Source organism: Alligator mississippiensis, chromosome 3 (genome assembly GCF_030867095.1).
Source record: "Alligator mississippiensis isolate rAllMis1 chromosome 3, rAllMis1, whole genome shotgun sequence".
Lineage (NCBI taxonomy): Eukaryota > Metazoa > Chordata > Crocodylia > Alligatoridae > Alligator > Alligator mississippiensis.
In genome coordinates, this window is record NC_081826.1 from 286,240,663 (window position 1) to 286,261,910 (window position 21,248).

The 21,248-nt window shown below is 41.3% G+C and overlaps 1 protein-coding gene across 2 annotated transcripts in view; it reads right to left on the reverse strand.

The window, feature by feature from the left end:
* Window positions 1-3,071: 3,071 nt before the first annotated feature.
* DCC (DCC netrin 1 receptor) overlaps window positions 3,072-21,248 on the reverse strand; it is a 1,021,998-nt gene continuing 1,003,821 nt past the window's right edge. For both annotated transcript variants that reach the window (XM_019495847.2, XM_059725279.1), the window contains exons 28-29: window positions 13,727-13,869; window positions 3,072-9,649 (exon numbers count right to left, since the gene is read on the reverse strand). In XM_019495847.2, coding sequence (XP_019351392.1) covers window positions 9,560-9,649; window positions 13,727-13,869 — 233 coding nt within the window. In that variant the 3' untranslated portion in view covers window positions 3,072-9,559. The remainder of the gene's footprint in view (window positions 9,650-13,726; window positions 13,870-21,248) is intronic.

The following is a 21,248-nucleotide window of genomic DNA, read 5'->3' on the forward strand; positions in this document are numbered from 1 at the left end:
GAAGGATTACAGGTTAGCTCTATTAAAGGATTTTGATCCAGATCTACCGAGGGGCATAGGTATAACACTGGTCAGCCTCAGTATGCCTAGCACTAAGGTTGCCAGGTCTGGGTGTGGAATTCACAAACCTGAGCCAGATACCGGACTTGCATATAGAGTTAATAGGGGGCCTGGAGATTAAGATTGGGATTGCTGAATGCAGGGAAGGCCTAAACTGGCCAATAGTAAATGCTGAGAAGAAGGGCATTTGTGAGGAGCAGGATTAGGTGCCTTTGCAAGCTTGGGATTCAGAAGCCAAAACCTCCTCCCGTATATAGATGGCTAAATCATCCTTTTAGGCATGGATGACTGGCTTATTCTTTTCGTTTAAAAGCAAGAGGAGGAGCAAAAGGAGGAGCCATTCACATCTACAAAGTACGTGCTAGACCCTTTCCTAGCACATGGGAGGGTCGGGTACTTCCTCAGCCTGAGGGGCTTCGAGCCCATAGACCCCACAGACTATAGCCAACGCTGAGTTGGGCGAGGGGGATGTTCACTCCCACCCACCCTCATTGGAGCTGTCATTGTTCATGGGGATGGAGACTAAGCAAGAAGCAGCTTGATGCAGCAGATAAATGATGAGAGCAATTACCTGAGGGATGGGTAATCCTGGGTGCCTCTCGCTGCTTCCAACACTGTTTTTTGTATTTTATCCAGTGATTCTGTAATTTAGCAGTCCCACAAAGAGGTACCGAATCCCAGGTTTCCCAACTGTCCCAAAATAGGAATCTTTAGATCCAAATTAGCGATCTGTGTGCCCCATGCAAGGCCTGGCAAAAACATCTAAAACAGACCTCCAGACAAGCCAGCATACTGAGTGGGGAACAGCTGGTGGGAAATGCTGAGAGATGATGTTTAAAACCTACCTCTCTCTGGGAATTTTGTGCCTAATTTAGGCTGACAGTGAGGCACCACCTCCGGCGAGATGGGGACTATTTTCTTGCAATCCCATATTTATGCAACAACAATGAGGGTGCGTTGAGGATCAATTAATTTGTGTCCTTAAGTCTACACCCACCATGCCACGGGAGCGGGGAACCGATTCCCGCTAAATTCCTTTTTGTCTTTATATTTTTTTCATTACATGTAAAAACATGCAGGCTGGAAATGGAAAGCTTTCTTATCATCTGAGCAGAAAGGTTCTGCAACAGCCCTTCCAATACCAGTAACGGGAGAAGAAAACCCTAATGGTTTTGAATCTGGACCCTATTTGTTTAAGATGGTGCCTGCAATACAAGGGGCTGGCCTTGATGAGTCAGTCTTATGTGTAAACCCACTGTTGTACCTCATTAGAGCAAACCCTGCTAAAATAGCAGATGCTGCCCTGAGCAGAGACTGTCCCTTCTCATGTGAGACAACCTGAGCAATATGAGCTCTCGACAAATACTGGAAATCCAAGAGAGCTATTAGGTCATGTAGGGTGCTGAGACCCAACAGCTTCCACTGACCAGTGCTCCAGTCTTGGGTGCTCAATCTCTTTGACCCTTTTCTCTGCCAACATCAGTTTGCCCCTGCAGTTCAGGTATAACAGCACTTTGTGCATACTAAGGTCCTGAAATCCATTTCAATGTGATTACTCATGCGCCTGCTTGTTTGTCAGAGTGCTCTCTAGTCGCTCCAAGCAAAAAGAGCTCTACAACGTCCCCGGGGAGATGGTCCCACAGTTCAGTGGAACTTAGTATCAAGAAATCCTCCCTGTTGCTTGCCTTAACCTTTCCCTTTTTAGAAACTTGCATTCCTTTATTTTTTATTCTATCTTGTACTATTTCCCTTAGTTATTTTTAATCAGATTATTTTTATTTCTATTCCATCCTATTTTTCTCTTAAATGTTCCTCTCCCTTCCTACGGTTTCAGTCCTGCAAACACTTATCCATGAGTTTAATTTGAAGGACCTGAGTAATCAGTTGAAGTAGTTAATCTATGGGGGGACCCAAAGGTTATTTGGGGTCTTCATGTTTATCCTTTTCATATATATACACATATACATATACATACACACACACACACACACACACTGTTTCTCTTCTGCCACCTACACTTTGTCAAGGTCAGGCTACCTTTGGGCTTAAGTTGTGCAAGCTTTATGCATAGGACTTGCTGGATGAACTTTTTGTGTGAGCAGGTGTTTAGAGCAAATGTGCCTAAAAGTAGCATGGTCTCTCATTCAGTTTAAGTTTTGCAATCATCTTCTTAAATCTGTCTTTACAACTATCAAAATAATTTCTGTTTCTCTTCTATGACTTTATCTGGGTGAGGTCTAGAGGAGGACTAAGGCCATGCATTCATTAATGGGCTAACTCCCAGTGGTGCAATGGGTGGCCCATGGAGGGCAGGGTGTGGAGTGAGGCCTCCAGGCTCCCACCCAGCTGCTGCTCCCACCTCGTTCCAGCAGCCAGGATCCCCAAGCTCCCCCTCTCTCCTCTGCCTTTTGCTTCCTGTTCCTGCCCCAGGGGGTGGCGTAGTGTGGCTCCGCAGGAGCCCACAGCCAGGGTACAGGGGCCATCCACTGTAATGCAGTGTGTGGTTGGGTGCTACGTGTGAATGCATTACCATGGCAAGTCAGTGCCCATGCAGCGTGTAGCCTAGGAACCCATGACAGCTTAAGAGCTGGACAACCCTGGGGTTAACCCATGGCAAGTCAAGCTGCTTGGATTTACAAAAAAAGCTGGGAACACATGATCCAACTTCTAAAAGCACCTTAACTCTCGCACAACAGTAGCAACTTTTCCTCTGGATGAAACAAGGCTAAATTGATTATACTTTTGAATGCCTGCCTTTCAGTACAAGGCCTGCTCATTCTTCATGCTTTCAAGTGCACAGCCTGCTTTTGTGCATGCAGGTGCTCCAGGTTTAATGCTGCTCTTTGCTCCAGGTTTAATATCTTGAGCTTTGTCTCTGCATTTAGGTGTCTACTGCACTATGACAAAAAGAAAGAAAAAAACAACAGAAGTCCCTGGTTTTTTCTAGAGTCTCTCTATGGTAATAAAGATCTCTGGACTTACTGTATGACACACTAGACAAGCAGAGGGAATTTTGTATCAAAACTTTATTTATTAAACAAAAAAAATGCACCATTGGAATAACATTTCTATAAAAAATGAATATGAGACTGTTCTACAGTGCATTACAAAACCCCCTTTTTCTTCATGTAGTAGTATACAAGATTGGTGTAGAAACAGTCATTTATTTTTAAACTGTAAGCAAGTTTCCTTTCTCATAGAACAAGATTTACACTTAAATATTGCAGTCACTAGTCTAATTTGGTTAACAATGCTAGAGTTTGACAATTTAAAGAAATGGTTTATAGGCTCAAAATGCCATTTTCAGGCCTTTTGTAACAACAAGATTTTTTTTCCAACTAAGGCTAGTTAAAGCTGTAGTATAACCCATCTCTACCAGATAATCATATCACTAGTACACTAACAAATTTTAATTACCTTGCAAAGCCCTTTAAAGAAGAGATCGCACTGCTTTCCTCAAGGCTGTATCATTTAATTAAGAGACTATGTCAGTGATTTACAGTTCCCATTTTGGGGTGTGTGAACTGAGTGGCGGAGACTAGTGAATATTTAGCAAGATAGCTTTGCTGGTTGCACTTGAGCATCCTCATACTCAGGTATGAATAACATAGTTCAAAAGTACAGCACACAGAGACATGGGACACACTGCAGCTTTAACAGCCTGCTCTAGGCTTCCAACCAGATATCCCTTTTATCATAAATTATCCAAAAGAAAACACTCTAAATAATAAATTAAATATTACTTATAAAAAAGTACACCCTTACCCCCCCAACACCCACCCCTCCCAAACATGGTGGCAATTCACAAACGTAGGAATTGCCAGGTATATTTTACAATAATAAAAACAGCATTGTTCCTTCTACCAACATTGCTTTCTCGCACTTCAAAATACATGTACAGCATACAGTGAGATACATTGGCCTGTGCCGTTTTATGGCATATGAATTGTAGTATTGTTGTTGGTCTCCAGTCGAAAAAGGTCAGAATGAAGATGCTTAAGATGCTTTCTGCTGAGAGCTTAAGAACAAAAAGGATGCGGAGTCTCAGAAAATTGAATCTGAAATCAGGCAGGACACTTATTGGACAACAGAGACACAACAGCTCCAATATGAAAAAACAAATCTCTGATCTCTGTGAAAGTCTGTAACTTCATTCATCCAGTTTCCAGTGTTTCTGTTTGAAATGTAATACTGAATGGTTTTCATCTTATCCACCCTTTTGGTGTTACTAATTTGCATTGCCCAATGTGCATATCCTGTCTGGAATCTTTTTGTTTGCCAGCTCTTAAAACTCGTATATAGAGATTCTAGACTGTTTGAGGCCCTGAGTGCAGACACGTATGGGCATGTTAAATTTTAGCACCGCGAGTCATTTCATTTATGGTCATAAAAATAAGGGCATGAGTAAGAGCTTGCAGAAACATATTTACTTGTTTACACAGGGACATTGCTGTTCGTTCGGTTAGCTAAGCTGTAACTTTCCAGTACTACCTCTCTACTACAGCTAAGCTACCACACACTCACAGTGGCCTGGTAACTTATCTATACCACATCAGCCCCTCCTCTTGGGGTGAATGGGACTGAGCAGGCCCCACTCATCAGAGCCCAGTGACATGTTCCAGATCAGAAGTTCATCCATGGAGCTGCTCTGGGTGTATTTTCATTGCCTGCTCTCGGGCTCTGGGGAGTCTGAGAGCACGTGTTGGGGCTGAGCCTAAAGCAGCAAGGTAAGAGAACATCAGCTCTAGCATGCATCCATGGACGCTGGTGGGTGGGCCATCTCAGCTCCATCCTCCACAAGACATGTCATCGATGTGCCTGAGTCTCTACAGAGGGAGTCAGCATGGGGTAGCATACAGTAAATCCACACCTCATCTCAAAGTATGGTAACTTCCCTGTGTGTACAAGCCCTGGGTCAATTTTTTCTGACAGCCACATTTGGCATAATGCCTTTGAAGGATTCAGTGAAGAGACTCGGCTTTAAAGTAACTAGGGATTAGGACCAAGGACGTATCATGGAAATAACCATTTTGTTCTGGGGTGGCATCTTAGTACAGAATCACTCCCATAACTTTCTGAGGTATCACAACTGCTTTTTATAGTAGATATTGCACTGATATTGTGTTGTACAGTATCAGTGCAATATTGATTGTTTGCACTGATATTGTACAATATCAGTGCAAGCAATACAATATTATATGAATAATCTGGGCGCTGTATTTGCAAATGGGGATTGTTTGAGGAGAAAAGTAATAACCCCATAACTGTCATAAACCTAGTTTGATGCTTCAGAAGGGTCACTCATTTTCTTATTCTTCAGGCTGATCCACATAGCTGGGCCCTGTGCCACATGGAGCTCTAATGCAGGAGCATAATTAAGGGGGAGGACAGCAGTGACCAGGGTGACCAAGGCACCAGTCCCAGCCACCAACTTGGGGGGATGACACAAAATCAGTAGCTACCATCGCTGCCCACCTGGCTGCCATACCACCACTGACAACCCAGGTGCAGCAGCTCCCCTGTGCACTGCCGTCACATCCCAGGCTGCAGAACTGCCCGGTTATACCTCTGCTCCGATGATTTTGGCCTGCAGCGCTTTTGCAATTCCTGGTTTCCTCTGGATTCACCAGTTCCAAAATACCAGGATATGAAGCAATTTTTGCTGTGTAGCCTGCCCAGCCCAAGCCATAAAGGGGTGGAGATCAGATGAGAGTACATAAGCATTGCAGACAGATTCCCAAGCAGGGCGAAATGGCTTTAGAGAAATGGCTGAACTTCTGCATGTTTTTCTGAACTGAGCCTTCCAGAAAAGCCAACTGAGCTACCAAAGCAATAAGCAAACTAACTTCAACAGCCAAGTTTCTCATCCAGGGGATTCTCAAGCAACACAGACACTGGCAGCACTCCATGTTGGAGATTTTGCTTAGAAAAATGAATATGATACATAATATACAGCTTGAGAATTCCTGAAATTCTTGACTGCAAACTCATTTATTTGCTACCTGTTATGGCAGTGCAGGTAACCTATTTCTATGAGTAATTCGATAACTACCTCCCTGGAAACAACTGCCTTACAGATTTGTCGCAAGTTGATTCATTTTTCTTTGCATTTACAAGGCTGTTTTGCAATAGGGGAAGATATGGTTTCAACAGCATTTCATTTTGAATATTCTGGAAACTTAGAAAGCAGTCAGGAACAAAAAAAAATGTTACAGCTGATTTTACTTCAATAAATACAACCCTGTCTAAATATGCCTTAAATGTTTTGTGCTGTTCCACTCATGTGCCTTTCACATGTTTAGACGTTTCATTGAGAAGGTTAGTATCTTTCCCACTGGACAATAAAAAGACATACAAACAGAAGTAGCTATTTCAACACTCCTAGTAACAAGCTCTGAACTTCCTCAGATAAAGACTCCGAGGGACATTATTAGCTCAAGGACCTTGCATTTATTGCAAGATCCAAGCTCCATTTCATTTAACTAAATAGAAATCAAAGGGCTACAGCTACTTTCCTACTTATCAAGTGAAACCCTAAAGGAATCACTTACGAGCTAAACCAATACACTGTATCAACTGGGCTGGCAAGAGGAACAAGTGTTGTTCATCTACCGATGTCCGTAGGTCGTCACTTGTCTAGAGACTCTGAGAACTGGGGAAATGAAAAGTAAACTAAAAAACTTACTCTGCTGGTTACTCTCTCCCATGAAATACGTATAGAGCAGGCACAGCTCTGCTTTACCTGACAAATTTCAATTCCATTTGCATAAGGAGCATCTTATTAACTTGAGAAAAAAGATTTTGCTTGTCTCCCTATGAGCTGAATAAATGAGCTGCTCTTCCCCGAGTGTATAGAATGGACTGAGGACATGAGGACTTGTTTTTGCTCCAATTTTGGCCCTACTCCTACAAAGTTTTATTGATTTAAACTAGCTGAGTCTGGAAATGGAAATGCTTTAGACACCACAAGAAAGGCTGTCCTCCTGAGAGTTTCAGATCAATGTTGCACACTCTCAGGGGCCTAACATTTAAGTCAAAGGGAGCTGCATGAACATAACAGATAGGATAATCAATACCATGGAGCTCAAATGAGCACCTGAACATTGGGATGTTTATACAACCAAACCCAAACATCAACACTTATTAATGTGCACCCATTACTTATTTTAGACACTTTTGTACCAGGGATGCATTCAGCTTTGGGTTAATACTTTAGGATTAAAGAGATACAAGGCCCCTCTTCAAAGTCATAAGGGGCAAATTCTGTTGGTATGTACCCAGCAGAAATTCAAAGTAACTCATATTTACTCTGGCATAAATAAGTGAACAATTAGATCCCAGGTTCCTCTTTCAAAATCAGTGACAACTCCTGTGAGTGGAGAAGAGGCTCTTTTCTGAAGCTATATTTAAACCTACTTTCATGAAGCCATGACAGCATAGGATCCAATAGAAGGACTATGATTTTGGTTGCTACTTATGCCAGATTTGTGTGCTTTGTTTTCATTGGAGGTTTTTAGTTACAAATCTGTCAGAACATAAAAACCCCATCTCCCACACAAATAAGATTTCCAATTTTTAGGAGCTATTTCATTACAATCTTAGCAAATTGAATAACAGCGTATTTTTAAAAAGCATTTTCACAAACACACTACAGTTCCTAATGAAGCATCTGAACACCCTTTTTGACATTTGATTTCCCTACCAACAAAAGGGAGTGGAAAATAATCTGAATTATTACCTTTGTTACAGTGCCATTTTACTCAAAATATTTTATTCAGGGATTCACATATAATTACCCACCTAATAAAAGGAGCTATTAGGTTGTAAAGATCCTATCCCTTCCTTAGTCTTTTAAAATTATGACCCACTCAAGCTTGAAATCAAAGGCAGAGCTGAATGGAATAATTCATCTGAAATTTTCTTATTGGGTTTTGCAGCCTCCTAACTGATAAATATGCAAAATAGTTCCCTTTTGGTGCTTCAGCTGCATAAACAGGGATTAACTCTGAATGCATCTGAAAATTCAGCAATAAAAGTATGCACACAAAAATTTAGTCAATTCAACCACTTATAGTTTTCAATAAACACTGTAATATGGACCTAGGGTACTTGGGTGGGAGGGGATCTTTGAAAAAAAGTTCACAGATCATGTTCTGATACTAAATCACAGTTACTTTTCTAATTGACTGTTGGTTGTGTCAGAACCAGGAGCATCTTGTTCCAATAGTGCTCCCATCATTTGTTTTCCAGTTATCTACCACACTTCCTCGGTTCTTCTTCTTGGAGTCTATTCCTTTGTTTGTAGAAAGGATGTTGTGTTTTCCAATGCTATGCCCATATGATTCATCATTTAGTGCCCCTAAGCAAGGGTTGCTTTCTGATTTCATCAGCTTCAGCAGTTCAGGAGATGTCACCAGTGGTTGAGTCAACGAGTTCATGGATCTGAGCCTTCTGCTAGGAGGTGGAAGGGTAGAGGAAAAATGGAGAGAACTTCTGCCTCATTTTCTTTGCTACTGCTAATGGTGGTCCTGGTGGAGCTTTCAGATGTCCTCACAGTGTGGAATGGCACAAAGGCCACCCATATTTCGAAGTGTCCCATTACAAGTGTAAGGACATAATTACTGCGCATCAGAGAAGATTGCATATTATGTCCTCTTTTTGCATGAATACTCTGGCTGGCTGGCAACATGCCACCTGTGCGGATTTTTGTTTTTTTTTTATGTTCCTGTTCTCTGTTTGCCATACATAAAATGCTAACTATAGGATGATTTACAAATATTTGCTATAATGGGTGAATTTTATAGCAACTTGCTAATACCCACCACTTGTGCAAGATGAGTGATTGAAATAAATGAAATGGGAGTTAGTAGCTTTATTTTGTGCTGTTGGGACTATTTCCAATCCTTTGGTGCTATGTAGTGATTATTAGCTATGGGTGCTTTTGTATTCAAAAATAGATTAAGAGAACCAATAAAAAAGAGAGTGAACTACCACACTGACTTATTATGGCATGGCATACGCTTAAAAATGCATTTGCAAGATGTAAGACTAGATCTACACAAAGAACTACAACCGCTATTAAGTAAAACGTGAGTTAGTCATGATACCTTGAAACTACAAAGACTAGCAGATCAAAAGTAAGCAGTCAAGTGGCATCAACTGCAGCTCTGCTGTGAAGATGTCATCTTATGCATTTGCAGGGGCTGGGTTTTCATTACTTTAGATGACTGATCTACAATAACGTAGTCTATTTTTTATTTATCTTTTTTTTTTTACGAACTATCAAGAATCTTTCTTACACTGAGCAAATGGTACTGAGAAGAAGGTGTTTCTATGGGCTGGTGCATGTGTGTGATGTATTAAGAATCTTTCTTATACTGAGCAAAGTGTACTGAGAAGAGGGTGTTTCTATGAGCTGGTGCACATGTGTGATATGCATGAAATACTGGTATGCTGCAATGTTCCTGGATTATCCAATTGATCTAGTCATCAATAGCTGTTAGAAGGCTGAGCCTGTGATAGCATTAAGTTGCTTCATTAACCCCTCCAAACTGGCCATTTGTTCACTCAGATCATCCTGTTCATATACCTGCAAGCAAAGACAGAAACAAAACCAGATCTGTAGTCAGCACGAGCTGCAATGAAAAGTCTACATTAATGAGCACCGAAAGGTGACATAAAGGTACAAAACCACCAAAAAACTGTGCGCTAAAACAGAAGTCCCTAGTTTCATGCCATCAGCAATCTGAGACCCAGCTGTTTCCTTAACCGACTTGTGTTCTGGTCAGCAACCTCTTCCCCTTGGTGAATGTGAGGACTTAACACTGTGGTGAACCTTAATTTCTACTTCTTGCCTGCAATGTGGTTACAGTCTTTCAGTCATGGATCATTCCAGAGTGGGGCAAAACTGAACCGTATACAGAGACATATACCCAGGCCATGATGAAGGCTTGATTCTCCAAGGAACTGAGGCACCCTCCGCTCTCATTGTAATCAGCAATCCTTAACTGCTAATGGAGGCTGATGATGCTCATCCCCTTACTGGAGGTGTTTAGTATCCTGTGGGATTGGACTCCTAGGGTTGTGGTGGAAAGGGACAGGCAACTACGTACATATGGAAACTAGAGCTGTACAAAACAGCACCATTTTGTTTCAACCTCTGTTTCATCATTTCAACAGGACAGTGTTTCATGTTGAGCTTCATTTTGTTTCAAAACCACCGTTCCCTTTCATTTTGTTAAAACTGTTTCATTGTTTTGACATTTTACCTAGGCTATAATGGGGTAGCACCAAAATGCCTATAACTTTGTCAGTTCTTTCCAGATTCAGATGAAACCTGCAGGGATGGTAGCCCCCTTCTGAGACCATGAAGCCTGCTAAGTTTCAAAGAGATAGGTGCCTGGGTTTCTGGGAAACTGCACCTCAAATCTTGAAAGCAAAACTTGTGTCACATGTGTGTGTGAAGGCACAGTGAGGTGAAAACTGCAGGGATGCTAGCCCCTGCTGAGGCTGCAATGTCTGCCAGTTTTCAAGGATAGAAGTGCAGGGGTTTCTCGGAAACTGCACCTCAGGCTGCTGACAAGCAAAACTTGTGACATGGGTGACAGAAGCAGGCCAGTTCAAACAATGCTGTCTTTTATGCTGTTTGTCCATCCCTCCCCCAAGCACTGGGATTGGAAGGGACTTCAGGGAAGGTTCAGAGTCATTGGCCAGCTACACAGTCAGTATGAGAGCAGTCCTTCCCCACTCTCTCTCCTTACTTTCTGGTTCCCTGCAGGCAAGCCCAGCTTCAGTTTTGCAACTTGAATAATTTCAAAACTTTCAAAACGTTTCGACTGCCCTTGTTTCATTTCGAGGCTGTTTTGAAGCCTTTCCTTTCATTTCGATTTCACTGTTTTGAGCTCAAAACTAGTCGAAACAGCATCAAAATGAAACAGCCAGCGAAATTTCACACAGTCCTAGTGGAAACACCTTAAATGAGTACAGCCAGTTACTGTTGAGAACCAAAAGCTACTGAGACAAGAATAAAACTGATTCTCTGTTTTGGATTCACTGAAAGACAGCATGAAGATTATTTATTTAAGTGGACTCTGCACCATAAGTCATTTGAAAGTTCTGTAGGAAATCTGTAGCATTTCGGTCTGCCCAGAGTTAAGAATCAGGCAGTTTAATGGTACATGTACAAGATGTAAACTTAAAAAAAAAATGTATCCCCAAAACCCTAAGCACGCCATGAGCTCTTTGATTTCTTGGCCATTACTACCTGAAAGAGCTTGCCAAGTTTGAAAAATATCCCTCTTGGGAAATAAATTGTGTGGCTATTATAAAATAAAAATAGTTAGCACTGAAACAGCACATCATATCATCACAAGTTCTGTGTTAAATTATTGCTCATGCCCTGTAATTTTACCACAGAGGTCATTTTCATTTTGTCTTCCTCCCCTCAGCATAAGACTCATGTCCCTTATCTCCTCTCAGCAGTAGGGCTGGCAGGCTTTGGAAAAAGTTCAAAGAAATTGTAAGGCTACAACAATCTATGGGCTGCTCTATGACCACATTGTTCAATAATGGATTTTACCCACTGGTGCAATGGCTCAGCACCACACTTCATTCCAAGCACCATATGTTTGAATCCCATTGCTATTGTAAGAGCATGAATCTAAAACATGGGAATCATGTTACACATGTTGAGTGAAGGCTCGAGTGATTGCCAAAGTCAGAAAGAAAAATATGCAGGGGAACAAAATGTCGGTTTTCTAACTTTCTTAGTTTCTTCCCTAGACAGGTGAGGACATTTATTATCTTAATTGCGTTCCAAAATACTTGGAGATCTATGGATAAAAAGCACAAGAGCATCAGTTCTGCAACTGAATGTATGTCAGCATGTGCAGATCCAGATGGAGGATTCAGGACTAAGCAATATCATCATCATTACTTTTGTATAAAGAGCCAGTGGAAGATGAGTATCACTAGCAAAATGTTACTGAAATAGAAAAGGGATCGATAATAAAAAGACCTTATTTTGAAGATGACCTCACACGTTGAACCTCTGTGCTCCAGCGAAATATGAGAATGCTCCTATCACTAGGTACAGTAGCATATTTCTTATGATATTGGTAATGAGAATTGGTAACAGCATTTTATTATCCTATAGTTATATGGGCAGCAGACCAAAAAATCCTTATGCACATGCCAAAATCAGATTCTTTTCCCTCCAGCTGCATTTCAAATATGAAAGGATTAGGTAACAAGCTAGATGAATCTAGGACGTGGCAAATAGCAAAGTATTCTCGCATGCAAGGAGATGAAAATAGGCTATACTTAACTGCCTTTCTCCCACATTACTTTTTTTCCTTCTTATTCTTTTCCTCATGATTTTTTTTATCTTTTGCATTTTAGCCTGTATGCTGGTCTTGTACCCTATGGGCAAACTGGTGAGGGTAAGTTATAAACTTAAGAGGATACGTTTAGCTGTAACACCAGTAGCAGGCCAGCTGGCCAAAGGGCCTACTCTAACACTTGCCTAAGGCCTAAAACCACCTTAGCCTAAATCTCATAACTAAGAGATAAATGATAAATATGGATAAAAGTTTAGATGGAAAAGTCAATAAGAATTAGTGTTAAATGTAGCAACTCATAGTAACTCCATCAAAACTTATGCTAATTTTGATTATGTAAGAGGAACAATTAACCTATAGGATACTGGGGACATTAGGACCCAAGATTGCAGAAATATAGAGAAGGAAAAAAGGATGCTTCCAATATGAATATGAACAAGGTGAAAGGGCTATTAGTGTAAATATTATATCAATAATACTTCTCAGCATAGTGGCACTGCAAAGAGCAGACACCAGGGCAGTGATTGTTTACTGACTATAAAGCACCAATTTGTCTCTCACGCCACAGGACTGTATTGCTTCTGTCTTCCTTATATGATAAGAGTTGGGTTGTTTTAGGACTTATTAATAAAACATACTACCCCACTTGTGTGACTCAAAGGGTCTGGGCTTTTGAGAACCTCGTATTATAGCAGTAATCCAGACTGCCAGACCACAACTTGCTAAATCCTGTATAACCAGGACAATGAACAGATGAATGCCCAGTATCACACTATACTTTCTCTGAGATTCTTAATAGGAATTAAGGGATTGGTCTAGAATTTATTATCTCTCAGGCATCATATCTCTACTCCTTTTTTTCCTATTCAGTGTATCTGTATCTATCTCTTCAACATCATCTTTCCTTTAATTGTCTTGGTTTTAATTTATACTCATTTATTCCCTAACTCCAATTTTTCTACCATCATTTTTCTCATCTCTTCTTTCTCTTCCCTCAGTCCCTTTTTCCTTCTAGAACCGATACTAACAGCTTAAATTGTTCTGATATCTCAAGATGTTCAAAACAGACTGTGCAAATAACATGAATGATATCCACATAGCATATGAGTTTTCTCCATTCACCTATAACAGACATGTCAAAGTCCACTGAAGTCAATGCTTCTTGACCTCAGCAAGCTTTTGGTCAGACTCTAATGCTACCTAATACTTCAGCAAAAATGAACATGTGCATCTACAAAGGACTGCATGAAGTTATGAGCTGCAGGTGTGTTTTTTCAGTAAAAGTAATGCCATTTGTGATCAGATTCTGGTTTAAAGGCTAGTCTTACATTAGCGGGGTCCTCTGTCTGCTTGTGGCCCTCTTCTGAAACCTCAGGAGCTGTTGGCACTGAGACAGGAAGCAAAGGTGATCTTGCTTTTCCAGCCAATCCAAGGGATGCTGTTTTAACCTGAGCCTTGGGAAGGTTAGGCCCTGAAAGAGGAAACAAACCACAGTATTAGTGTCTGAGCAAAAAGAAAGGAGGAATGAACCTTACATGCAAAATCTGTATGATTTAACTGGTTATGGTGATTTTTGTATTTTCAGTTATAAATGCAGATTTTTTTTTCCAAATATATTTATTTTACTTCTTTTTTTTTTAAGGGCACTAGAACTAATGGGAACAATATTGATGAATCTCTGCTAAAGTGATTCCATTTATAGTTGACTTGAAATCCCATTGCTGTCACATTCTGATTCCTTGTCAAGGATTTCTGATGGTCAGAAATCACATGGTAGCTCTCTGCTGCTAGGTTGGATCATCCAGGGCTCAGCTCCCATGACTTAAATTTTGACTGGTCAGGAATTTTCTGTGTGAGTGATTTTTATTTTTTTATTTTTAACTTACCCATACTACGCTTTTCTATCATAAAAGTCAAAACAATGGGTCTATGAATCCTTGCCTGGAAACTGTTTGTCAATCTCATTTTATGTTTGAGTAGAGAAAGCAACAATGAAGGGAGTAGCAGTCCTGGTCAAACCACCTTCTTTCAGTATAATAGTTTCTAATGTCCATGCTGTTGATTGGTTTAATTATCTAGGTTGTAAGATTATTAAATCTTATGTTTATTTTAGTCAATAATAAATATTCATGTGTTAATAATGAATTGGCTTATGCATATCCATGTACCCACGCTACATTGTAAACCACACTCTCAGCATGCTTTTACTGGTGCTAAGTTGGCACCAAACTGTAGAAATTGTTGGTGCCAGGGGTAAAGCATATGAAAAAGAGTACATATTTGGTGGTTCTGCTGATAAAGATGAATCTCTGATTCAGTTAGTCTATAAGGTACATCTCTACCATGTCTTCTGCATGACTCTAGACTAACATGACTTGCCACCTCTCTCTTCCTTAACATAGTCTGGTTGGGATGGGAAGTTTTTAAACTTGCTGAGTTTCTGGATTGCTTGTTCAAAATAAGATACAGAGCTGTCAGAAATTGGTTTGCCTATGTTGATAAATGTAAGGAAAATTCCCTAAGATTCTGCTGATGTATGAAATATCTTATTGGGTAATTACTGTGAACCAGTGGGCTATAAATATTGGGACATTAGAAAGGCGTGTCGAGCTTACTCCAGGAACTGCTGGCAATGCAACAGACCCAAGGATGAGTAATGTATTATCTATGATGCTACAGTTTGATTATCTCCCTAATTGCCATAATCAATACACTGAATTCAGTCTTCTGAAACTTTTCTGTAATAAACAGTCAGCAGTGGCTACGTTTAGGCTACTGCTGGTGACATTCCAGATGCAAAATGACCTTGTAGATGCCTCTCCTTAGGAATCAGAATACCAAAATAGGCACGTTGTCCCAAGAAGGTGATTCAAATACATGAAGCTAAACATGCAGACATCCTATTCAGTCAATTATAAGACCTAAGCACTTCCCAAGGGTGATCTAGAGTGTCCAGGTGCTGAGTCAGGAAGTGTCTAAAGATTGCAGATAAGAAATGCTAGACACAAGTGTGTCCCTGATCTCCTACCCCTCTCTAGAGCTGAGGTCTCAGTCAGATGTAAGTGCCTTTATCACTGTGGGATCCACAGCTCAGGACACCTGACCCGCAATGGCAGTAGCACAGCGTTCAGTAGGAAGCATGACACCCCACACTGACTAACAAGAGTGGTCATTAGTACTGGTGACCTTTTCTCCAATAGCCTAGAGCAAGGGTTTTCAACCTTTTTGGATCAGTGTACCCCTGGCTGGATGCAGAACATCCAGCTCCGTGTTCCTCAGTGGTGCGCAGCCAGATGCGGATTGGCGGGGAAGGGATGGTGTGCAGGTGAATGTGAAGCGATGGTGGCCACCACATGTGAACTTCCCCCACCCCATGCATCTGTCTGGGCGGGTGACACCTGCGTGGCAGTGTGGGATTGTGCGTGGCGGCACTCTATCCCTACCCACCCGCTACGGCCTTCTCAAGTACCCCTGTCCTAGAGAAGACCTAGGTTCTAGCCCCTTCCCACCATGAAAAACCTGAACTTACAACTCCAGAGTGTCTTAACCAGCAGGTTGTAGAATAAGTTAGCCAAGGATGTTCACATCTCTTTCTATGGTATTTGGGCTACCAGGCATCCAGGAGTGCAATAGCAATGGGACCGAAGATGAGCAAGCAAGAAAGAACATATCTCCAAAGCTACCCACCTAGTCCCTGCTGCTAGTGTCATTTCTGTTTTTTAACCAAAGAGTCTGCAATGTAAAATGCACCAAAACTCCTGGAAGCAGGGACTGGCCCCCAGGACTCAGCTTCCTCCATCCTCTTACAAAGAAGGACCCTAATGACTAGGCTACAGTGCCCTTTTTCTCACTCCCAGACATCTTTACTCATTTGATAATAGACAGCCATTGGTCTAGTGTTAGAATTAATGCTGGAAAGGCAGACCAGAATCTAGTGGAGCATCAAAATCTGTGGGCTACGGAGGAATCCTCCCCCTTGACTGAGTCCTTTCATGCAAAAGGTGGGTATTAGCACTAATACCACCACCAGCAGGTGGTCCCATACCTAGACTCCTGGTGGCCCCGGACAAACTTTTAGTATTGGGCCCCCCCTTTGCCAGAGATAATGATAATAACAATTGGACAACAGAAAAATAAATCAGCCTTTTTGGGCCCCCTTTTGGTCTGGGCAGCTGCCGTGCCAGCACATACCCTTCAGAGGCAGGACTAGGGTAGTACGTTAGAAGTAAACGCAGGTACTTCTATGACAGACTATGCTTTTCTTGTAATATTTCTGGTTTCTAAGTGTTCATGTCGTAATACTATTGCATGACTCAGTTCTCCTGATTAGCTTGTACTAAGGAGAAAGAAAGGACTAAGCAGGACTGAAGGAACTGCTTAGCTCTTTGGAGAGCAGGAAGGCCTCTGTTTTGCTGGCCTACGCTTTTTTCCATAAATACCATTTTTGAAGAGATATTGCCTGCTTTCCTGCTTGGGACTTTGGGATGCACTTCTTTCCCCACTGAAGAGGTAAAATTCTTCTCTCAGGTGTTAAACTGGAAGGTAGCTCCTTGTTAGAAGCCCATAGGTAACCTGGGTGGATAAAGACTGAAAGGCCATGCTTTCGAAGTCTAATGGAGCAAGGGCTCACCCCACTCCAGAAAGCCTGTGGCTGCCTTCAGGTGGTATTCAGACAAGGCTGGGGGTCTGCAGCAAGCACTCCTAACAGCATCTGTGGCAGCTTCACATTCAGCTTCAGCCATGTCCCTAATGTCTGGAGACCTCTGTCTCTGGGCTGCTTGAGAGTAGAGGGGTGATGGGCTTGGAGGAGATCTGGAGCTAGATCTAGTCTATAATGGTTTCTACTGCAGTATGACATTGATAAGACACTGATTAGTGTGGTTTGAAAATGCAAGCCGCTATATAAAATCAAATTTATATCAGCCATTAAAAGAGTCTGCTACATAGTGTAGACTGATAATAGGACTGGGAATTTAAAAAGGATTCAGGACTGACCTAACTTTTCTTCCACTAAAGTTGATGGTAAAATTTTCAGCCCACAAATGATATAAGGCCACGCTCCATGCGTATCTTTTCATTTCTCTCTCGCCTACTTTAATCTCTAAACCTTGCTCTCATTTACCTAGCTTCTAAGGCTGTATTTCCCAAACTTTTGATACCAGGGGCACACCTTTTTCTGGATTAAAAATGACAAAATACTTCACTTTTACACCCAAAAAGGTGCGTGTGTGTATTCCCCAAAACATATCAGATATTCCACTCCCCTGGAAGAGGAAATAACACTAGTACGGGGGTGTACTGTTAAAATAATGACACCAAATGCATCTCTTTAAGCAAAGGATTAGTCTCTATACCAGTAGCTCTCAACCTTTTTAGGCACAAGACACCCCTCATTAACTTTTCTGAATTTTACTACTAAATAATAATTTTTACTGAAATTTTACTAAACAATAATTATTGCACAGTAAAGTATTACCGTTTACACCTGCACGGCAATTAGGCCAGTTTAGGCTAATTTACTGTGCTGTTGGCTAGTCCTTTCAGACACAAGTACTATCTAATGGGAGAGTAAATTACTGCGCTGTAGACAGTGACATTCGGATTAGTTTACTCTGGCTCAATTTGCGCTGGAATATATTCAGTCGCATTAACTGCATATATAGATGCACCCACAGTGGGGGATTTCACAGCAAACTTCCATCGCTCTCATGGCATACTAGTATGCCACAGCATATCCTTTGAGATTTGCTGCTCTAGGGACGTTCACCCACCATAATACAAGGTTAGTATGCCCTACGGTGACTTCCATATTGGGCATGTCTACATGTGAAATTAATGTGACTGAATATTAATTTAAGCCAGAGTAAACTAATCTGGATGTCACTGTCTACACATGCATTTAAGTGCAGTAATTTAATGTGCTGCTGGATACCACTTATATCTGATGGGATTATCCAGCAGTGCAATAAATAAATCTGCTGCACCCTAACTGCCATGCATGCACAGACAGTGACATTTTACTACACAGAAAATTAGTCTGCTGCACAGCAAATTGTCTTGTGAAGACGTGCCCACTGATATGTCAAAGCCATCAATACTGTCCAGACTGAAATTTGCTTGGAAGACTAGAGTGCTTGCAAGAGGTTGTAAATCTCTCTCAGACTATATTGTAATCATTTAATAAGATAAATTCATTAATGTAGATTCTGTCAGTTCCTTATTGTCATGACCCAATGATTGTGTGTGTGCTTTGACACTGCAGAATTATTTCCCACCACATGGAGCTTTCTTTGCACGGTGCAATTCTCAGCTGCAGAGAGAAAAATCCCAGTGCAAAGGAGTTCCCGCCACCCGTATGTAAATTTGTTCCCCATTATTGGCTGTTTCTAAATTATTCCCATGTGGCGGCTAGCGATTGGCTTGCTAGCCGTATAAGAGGCTTGAGCAGTTTCCACCCAAGTCGGAGATCTCGGAGAATCTCAGGAGGATCCTGAGAACCCCGATTCCGAGAATTCTGGGAGAAATCCGAGAGAATTCCGGCAAGGAGTCCACGATTATCTCGTGGATTTCTACATATATCTTGGACCGAATGATGGCTTGATCAGCCATCAAGAATCTCTCCCCGTCGCCGGACGATCCCTGACGTACCCCTGCCCTGCGCGCTGGGTGAGAGTCACAGCACGGACTCTCGTATTGGTTTAGAGAGCTCTCATCGTTCGAGTTTTCTTCTTTTCTTCTATCTAAACTTGCTTGGTTACAGTTGTTCCTGCCTGCACCATGACCATCTACGGTGTAAGTAAAATAATCTTTAATCAACCTCTACGCGTCAGTGCCTAATTCTAGTCCGCCGTGCTGACTTCCCCGGCCCAAGTGCCCGGGCTGCTGGCCACAGCCCCTCGGCCCCAACACTTATATAGAAGGTACTCCATTTTCTACCATGAACAAGACTTGTTTTTTATACCATTCACGTTTCTTCCCTATGACAATGAACACACGAATAAATGACCTGGGCCCAGAAAATATCCCTTTCTCATTCTCATTCTCATGATATGACCCTGAGCAAGTTATTTAAGATCCCTGTGTTCTTGTCTAACCATTTTTAAAACTGGTAATTATTTTTACCTACCTGACAAGAAAAATATATAACTACTTAGACAGGTTCTTACAATAGCAGCCATCTCTGTAGCTCTGAATCATGTTAAGTTTAATTAATATTTGTAAAGTGCTTTAAGATCTTTATATGTTAAATCTGCTAACACACGCAGGGTGGAATAATATATATTTTATATATAAGTACTATAAAATCTCTTGCTCATGCTTCTATCTATACATGTTACCAGTAATGCAGCATTTGTTACATGAGACAGGAGTGATAACCTAGGTCTGGGATGCTGTTTTTGGTCTTGGGCTAATCATGATGCTTTAGAGGAAAGGAAACGCTTTCTCATGGTCAAACAATCAAACAACCTAAAGTTCTGCCCAAGACAAATGGTCATCGGGCTAGAACGTTTAAAGCCAATGGTACATGAGAGCATGAGGTGGCTAATATCACATCTACTCACTTTGATTCCTCAGGTAGGATGGCAGCCACCTACTTAATGCGGTCATAGACTATGGCACAGAACCAGAGAACAGCCAAATAATACACTAATTAAATACTCTGCTTAGTGAATGGGTGGGTAAGTGACTTCCTGACTACAGTAGGGGCCATAGCCATAATACACTAATTAAATACTCTGCTTAGCGAATGGGTGGGTAAGTGACTTCCTGACTACAGTAGGAGCTGTAGCCATCTGCTGTTTTAGGGAATGAGAACTAATTATATCTGCCTTGACAAGTAAATATTAATTTGGGTCACAAAAATATCTAGCTCCTAGTTAAATCCAGGCTAGCCTTTTCAAATAATGGGGAATCTCCATTGTTCGTTTTTTCCTCCTTCCTTATTAGATTCCTACCTGCTTTACTGCAGCTCATTAATAGTTCTCTTGGGCCATCAGTGATGCTACCAAGAGGAATGACTCTAGTATGGCAAGAAAGGCAGGTGCTGAAGCTGGAGCAGAGACTATACTCCCCTATTCCCAACAAATGATTGCAGTCATGACAGATTTTAGTATTTTTACAGCTCTAGTGAGCAGCTCAGGGACACGAGTTGTCAATTCACTTTCCTGCATTTCAAAGAATTGAGATTACATTTTTAATTACTTAAAAGCATGTACATCATAGCTAGAAAACGGAGGACCTGTTACGGAGAAAACAGCAGAGTAGACAGAAACTGAAGCCCCCACACAGCATATTATTTATATGTAAATATAAATATGTACGTATTTATGTAATCCTTCCATTAAAGAATTGTAAGACAAAAACAGACAGAAAAGAGACCCACATCTATACATTCCCTAATCTGATATTGTTTAACTGAAAGTAAAAATGGGAAAAGTCCAATATGAAATACAAGCAATTACTGAAAAGACACAATCACTCTTTAGCTCCAGTTTACAGTTCTTTAAGAACTGGTGCTTCTAACGTCCACGTATCTAACAATAAGAATGGAAGATGCAGGCACCTTCACCAGATACAATCTCTTATATGGCATGAAATCAAATCACATTTTAAGAAAGAAAGTAGGTCTAGCTCCCATTTCTTCACAGAGAGGTAATTTTTAAGGGGTCAGGCAACTCCTTATTTTAAGCTATCAAAGGGTGTTTTTTGTGGGGTGTTTTCACACTGTTTACACTGTGAAGCAATCTTGAAGGTTTCTGAGTGAACAAGTGACCTCTAGTCCAGGGCTGTGGGAGCAGGATGTATCTAAGATTACAAGTAATCAGTAAATCTTGGCAGGCATGGAGAAAA